Source organism: Panthera tigris, chromosome X, assembly GCF_018350195.1.
Source record: "Panthera tigris isolate Pti1 chromosome X, P.tigris_Pti1_mat1.1, whole genome shotgun sequence".
NCBI classification, from domain to species: domain Eukaryota; kingdom Metazoa; phylum Chordata; class Mammalia; order Carnivora; family Felidae; genus Panthera; species Panthera tigris.
In genome coordinates this window covers 124,019,009-124,025,004 of record NC_056677.1, presented here as the reverse complement: position 1 = coordinate 124,025,004, position 5,996 = coordinate 124,019,009, and the positions used below count along the sequence as shown (strand labels likewise).

At 63.6% G+C, this 5,996-nt stretch overlaps 1 protein-coding gene across 1 annotated transcript; it reads left to right on the top strand.

The window, feature by feature from the left end:
* The first annotated feature begins 3,384 nt into the window (after positions 1 to 3,384).
* LOC122235508 (melanoma-associated antigen 9-like) lies at positions 3,385 to 4,751 on the top strand. The gene is made up of 2 exons (XM_042975190.1): positions 3,385 to 4,373; positions 4,517 to 4,751. The coding sequence occupies exon 1, from the start codon at positions 3,525 to 3,527 to the stop codon at positions 4,242 to 4,244; it is 720 nt and encodes a 239-aa protein (XP_042831124.1). The 5' UTR covers positions 3,385 to 3,524; the 3' UTR covers positions 4,245 to 4,373; positions 4,517 to 4,751.
* Positions 4,752 to 5,996: the final 1,245 nt, after the last annotated feature.

The following is a 5,996-nucleotide window of genomic DNA, read 5'->3' as shown; positions in this document are numbered from 1 at the left end:
GGCAAGAAAACAGGACTCTTTATAGGGGCCTGTTGAGCAGGACCAACTACACATCAGGAATCATTGGAAGAGACCAAACCGGTAAGTGGGAGGGAGCAGGAGTAAAAGGGGGGCTGCCAACTGAGTCCCTACTCTGAGGACAACTTGTGTTGGGGACAAGCCAACAGAACTCTTTGTTGGGACATATCTGAGCATGACCAACAAACCAGTGATTACAGTTGGAAGAGACCAAAGCAAGAACTGTGTGTGTGTGGGGGGGGGGGCAGTGCAGCAGGAATAAACGGGGAGGGGGGGGGCTGCCAACTGCAACAATACTCTGAGGACAACTTGACATGGGGTCAAGAAAATAGAACACTTTGTTGGGGCCCTGTCAGAGCAGAATCAACCAACCAGCAAGAACAGCTAGAAGAGACCAAAGCAAGAAGAGAGGGGGGAGGAATAGAAGGGGGGCTACCAACTGAGACACTCCTCTGAGGACAACTTGTCCTAGGAGCAAGAAAACAGGAGGCTTTGTTCAGGCCTATCTGAGCAGGACCAAGTAACCGGCAGGAACGGTTGGAAGAGAGAAAAGTCGGAAGTGTGTGTGGCGGGGTGGCAGGAATAATAGCGGGGACGGGCCCAGGCTCTTCTGCAGCAGGTGTCGGGACTTCATGGAGATCCGCAGGGCCCATCCCGCCCCAGGGAGAGGAGATCAGCCTGGGCCGCGGTGCCGGGCTACCTGTAGAGGGTGGCCGCAGGCCCCGTCCACTCAACTGTGCCTCGGGGATCTGAGGAAGCTGAGGACCTTGGGGTGAGGGACAGGATCCTAGGTCAGGAAAGGGCAGGGACACAGGACGGGGCCACGGTGTCCAGGTGGGGGTCAGAGGGAGGACTGAGGGACTCAGGTCCCCAGGACAGAGGGGACGTCCCAAAGTTCAAGACCTCACGCCTTCTGAGAAGGGCCCTTGGGAGGCATGGGGACTCGCGGAGGAGAGTCGGGCCTGACTCCCGCAGCCGGGTCTCAGAGACACCGGAGGAGGCGCAGGGGGCGGGGGGAGCACTGGGACGCCTCAGTTCTGAAGAGGGCAGGGCCCGTGTCCTGGGGCGATTCCTAATGAGGAGCAGAGGGATCTGCAGGCAAAGGAGCCAGGACCCCACAACAGAGTCAGTCCGCGCAGGCCCCCGGGAGGGATGGGGACACTGGGCGAGGCTGGACTTGGGCATCCGGGTCTCGGATCACCCGGACCGGGGAGTGGGGGTCGGATGGGTGAGCTGGGGAGAACCGAGGACCCGCTGTCGGTCGGGAGCAGCCGCTCCGGCGGGCAGAGGGGAGGAGGGCCCAGGTGCTGTCAGGAGACCAGGTCCACCCCAGCCCAGAGCTACGAAGTCAGTCCGTGCCGCAGGCCCGGGGAGCCCCTGCATCGGGTGGCCAGAGGTGGCGGGCGCCCCGTCACTGAGCCTGGGCGGTGCGTCCCAGAGACCTTCGGACCCTGGTCTGAGGGGCACGAGTTCCCTTCGTCAGCGGCCACGCGCCCAGGCCATCCCCGGGGTGCAGGAGGCCACGGAGGGAGCACCGAGGGAGGGACTCCGGCCCCCAGAACGGAGGCCCCGGCCCGGAAGGCGACCCCTAGCGGCAGCCTAGGCAAGCCCCTAGTGGGAATGAGGCCCCGCGGGGTGTCTGGACTTCCGCATCCGGGTCTCAAGAGACTGGCGGGGCGGGGCGGGGCGGGGCGGGGCGGGGCGAGGCGAGGGGGCCTCGGCGTCGTCGGCGTCTTCCGGCCTGCGCCTCGAAGCCCGTCGGGCGCGGGAAGGGCGCCGAGCCTCGTGGGCTTCGAGGTGAGGCCCAGAGGGAGGAGCGAGGGAGCCGGGACCCAGAGGGGAATGAGTCCGGCGGTGGGGGCGGCGGTGGAGGCCGCAGGGTGGCGCGACCACGACGACCGTGACCAGGGCGTGAGGCGTGGGCGGCCTCGGGCTCTGGGTCCCAGCCCGACCGAGAGCTGGTTGCGCGCGAGGAGCCGGCGTCAGGCGGCAGAGCCCGAGGCCCAGGCCGCCCAGGGAGTCCGGATGGGGACGAGAGGACAGGGCTGAGGGACCCCAAGGAACCCATGTGAGCCCCTGCCATCGGCCCCGGGCCTCCCCGGACTTGGTCGCCTCGTGCGACGCCAGCCGCCTTGGCCCGGACCTCGCCGGGCCGGGAGGGCTCTGGTGGGAGGCAGCGGGCCCGGGGCTCCCCGGGAGAGCCGTGCGGGAGGACGGCCGGAGGCCCCTTGGACCCCAGCCCCGGGGCCGCCGTCGGAAAGCCGCCCCCGCGGTGGGTCTGGGCGAGGGGAGGGCCTTGGTGTGCGGGGCTGGAGCCCGGTCAGCCGAGGCAGGATCCCGGGCCCTGGCCGGGGTGCAGGGGAGAGAGGAGGCGCTGCCTCCCAGCCCAGGACACCTACGTAGGGCCCAGGAGGCCTGCCCTGCCGCTCGGGTCCGCTCTGGCTGTCAGCGGAGGCCCAGAAGGGGCAGGTCCAGGCTGGATGGGGTGGGGGCTCCCGGGGTGGGGGGGCGCCCAGAGTCCTGGCCAGAACCTCCTGGCCGCAGTGGGGGGTGGGGGCCCGGGGCGGTGCACGCGGTCGGCACCCACCCTGAGACCCTGAGGCGCCCCCTCCGTCCCTCCCTCCGTCTCTCCCTCCCTCCGTCTCTCCCTCCCTCCGTCCGTCCCTCCCTCCGTCCGTCCCTCCCTCCCTCCCTCCCTCCCTCCGTCTTCCAGGGGCTCGGAGAGCTCTGGAGTTGAGGCCTTGGTCTGAGGCAGGAGTCCCGAGGTCACAGAGCAGAGGAGGCGCGGCCGCGTGCCAGTCGGTTGTCCAGGCGAGGTGCGTGCTCCGCGCGTGGGGCCGGGGGCTCGCCCATCCCACCCCAGAGGGGACCCCTCGGCCCCCAACCCCCACGCGGCCCCGCTCTCAGGCCTGGGAGCTGGGGCTCTGTGGGCTGGGCCTCCCCCTGAGGAGCCACCCCTCATCTGTCTTCAGGGTCTCGCGACCATCATGCCCCTGGGTGAGAGGGGTGCGCTCTGCAAGCTTAAGGAGGAGCCAAGAGAGGTCCCGCTGCCATGGGATGCACCGCTGCCAGAGCCTGAGGACAAGGAGGTGGAGTTGAAGAAGGAGGAGGTGGAGGAGGTGGAGGAGGAGGTGGAGGAGGTGGAGTTGGAGGTGGAGGAGGAGGAGGAGGTGGAAGAAGTGGAGGTGGAGGTGGAGGTGGAGGACGTGGAGTCGGAGGAAGAGGAGTTGGAGGAGGAGGTGGAGTTGAAGAAGGAGGAGGTGGAGGAGGTGGAGGAGGTGGAGGAGGAGGTGGAGTTAGAGGAGGAGGTGGAGTTGGAGGAGGAGAAAGCAGAGGAGGAGGAGAGGGGGGGCCCGTCTCCCCCCCCCTCCTCCTCCTCCTCCTCCTCCTCCCTGTCCTCCTCCTGCTCTGTCCTCATTCTGGTCCCCCTGGAGGAGGGATCTGCTGCTGCCCGGTCCCCGAGTCCTCCCCAGAGCCCTCGGAGCACCTGCCCCTCCCCCAGTGCCATGGCAGGCGCTCCGGGGAGCCAGTCCCACCAGGGCTCCAGCAGCCCCGATGAGGAGGGGTCGAGCACCTGGGGGGCCCCGGCAGGGGCCCAGGCCTCGCTCCCAGATGCGCTCCGCGTGAAGGTGGCCGGCCTGGTGCTGCTGCTGCTCCTCAAGTATCGCACCAAGCAGCCGACCACACGGGCGGAGATGCTGGCGGCGGTCAGCCGAGATGACCGGGACCGCTTCCCCGTGATCTTCCGCCGAGCCTGCGAGTATCTGCAGCTGGTCTTTGGAGTCGACGTGAAGGAAGTGGACCCCCGCGAGCACTCCTACGTCCTGGTCAGCATCCTGGGCCTCAGCTGCGATGGGACGCCGAGTGGTAGGGACGGCATGCCCAAGACCAGCCTCCTGGTGCTGGTCCTGTGGGTGATCCTCCTGGAGGACGACCGTGCCCCTGAGGAGGCGGTGTGGGAAGCGCTGGGGGTCATGGGGGTGTATGCCGGCAGGGAGCACGTATTCTATGGGGAGCCCAGGGAGCTGCTGACCGAAGTCTGGGTGCAGGAAGGGTACCTGGAGTACCGGCAGGTGCCCGGCAGCGAGCCCGCACGCTACGAGTTCCTGTGGGGTCCCAGGGCCCACGCAGAAACCAGCGGCGCGCAGGTGCTGCAGCACATCCTCGCGGTCAACAGCAGGCAGCCCGGGGTCTCCGTGTCTGTCCGAAGAGGCTGTGAGCCATGAGGAAGAGCGGGCCTGAGCCCGAGGGGCAGCCGGGCCCGTTCCCGCCTGGGGTCGAGCAGCTTCTCCTGCGGGGCACGAAGCCAGGCCACTTCTCGCCTGCGAGTGCGAGCAGAGCGGGCGCTGGGCGTTGTGAGTAGTGGAGGGCCAGGGCGGCTTGGGGGAAAGCGGGGCCAAGAGCACGTTTGGGTGGGTTCTTGTTCTCTGTCTACGTGGCCTCGGAAATCGATCTTTGTTTCCTCGAGGAAGTTTTCAGATGTTGTTCCTTGTCACAGAAGGTTTCGTGAGCTTCGGGCTCAGCGTGGGAGTGGCACCCACGCCACAGGTGTTCGAGAGTCAGAGTTTTGCCGTTTGGTGCAACGAGCCGGGAACCCTTCCGTCCTCGTTCGGGATCCAGAAGGGAATCGCGGTGCCTGGGCTGGGCACAGACAGGGATGTCTTGCAAACGTGAAGACCTTGGCAGTAAACGGATGGTTTCAGGCCATGGAGAAGTAAAAGATGTCCGTTCTTGCTTCTCGTCCCTTGTCGTCTGTCATTCTGGACAAGGGACGTAGAGATGTGTGCCTGCCTTTGCTCGGGTCTCCAAGAAAGGAGGAGACACTCGATCTGAGCAGAGGTCCCCAGCTCACTGGGACATTTGTGGCCGGACATTCGCCGAGCTCTGCTCGCTCTCGGAAGGGCCCTGTGTTGGCAGTGAGGACACTAGGAGAGAGAGGCAGGACACGTCCCGCCCATAGGTGACTGTCTAGCAGCGACAGTCCCCGTGGGAAGGCAGGGAAGGGTCCCCTAAGAGGAGCAGAACAAACCAAAGAAGGGTGAGGCAGTGTGGCTCCAGGGGGAGCCCTACAATGGAGACATCCTGAGCCAGGCTGGCTTGGTGTCTCTGGTCAGTGTGATGCCTTCTGCGCAGCTGATCACAATGAAACTGGATGTTGACAGTGGCCAGGCCCACAGATGGTGTCCCTTAGGGGTATGAGCAAAATCTCAAATAGATAATTGCTCTGAGAAGTTCCTTTTGGATCATGGACAAACCAAAGAAACCTCCTCCTGGGTCAGGAAGTGGAAGTGTCCTGCACTCTTGTCCCGGTGTAGTTGAACACAGTGCACGGACTAGGTGTTTTCTACCCATCATCTGCAAGGATTTCTGGAGAAATGCAATAATATTCCTTTAAAGTCGAGCCCAGAAGGCTCTAGACGGACACTGTTGTTCCTGGCCATGGGAAACCAGAACCAAGTGCATTATAAAGATGTTTTCATTTGATTATCTTGAGTGTCCTTAGACAGCTGTAAGCCAGGTCTAGGTTTTGGTGTGGGAGCAATGAATGAAAGTTGTGGTTTGGACGGAAGAGCATGTGGAAGGAGGGAGGAAGTTGGTCTTTGATTCAAATTCTAGCAGCTTTGTGCTGTATCCAGCTGGGACGACTCCCCCACGCCTACATTCCACGCATATTCTCATATATCCCACATATATCCCCTATTTAGAAAATGGACTGTGGGGACCCTGGGCGGCTCAGTCGGTTAAGCATCTGATGACAGCTCAGAGCCTGGAGCCTGCTTCAGTTTCTGTGTCTCCTTCCTCTCTGGCCCTCCCCTGCTCGTGCTCTGTCCCTCTCTCTCAAAAATAAATAAAACCTGTTTTAAAAATTAAAAAAAGAAAATGGACTGAGTTTTATTTATGAAGCACCCTCTTTGGCTTATTAGCTGTTCCATGTTCTGTTGAGCTGCATATTCTCTAGCATGACCTGGAAAACAAAA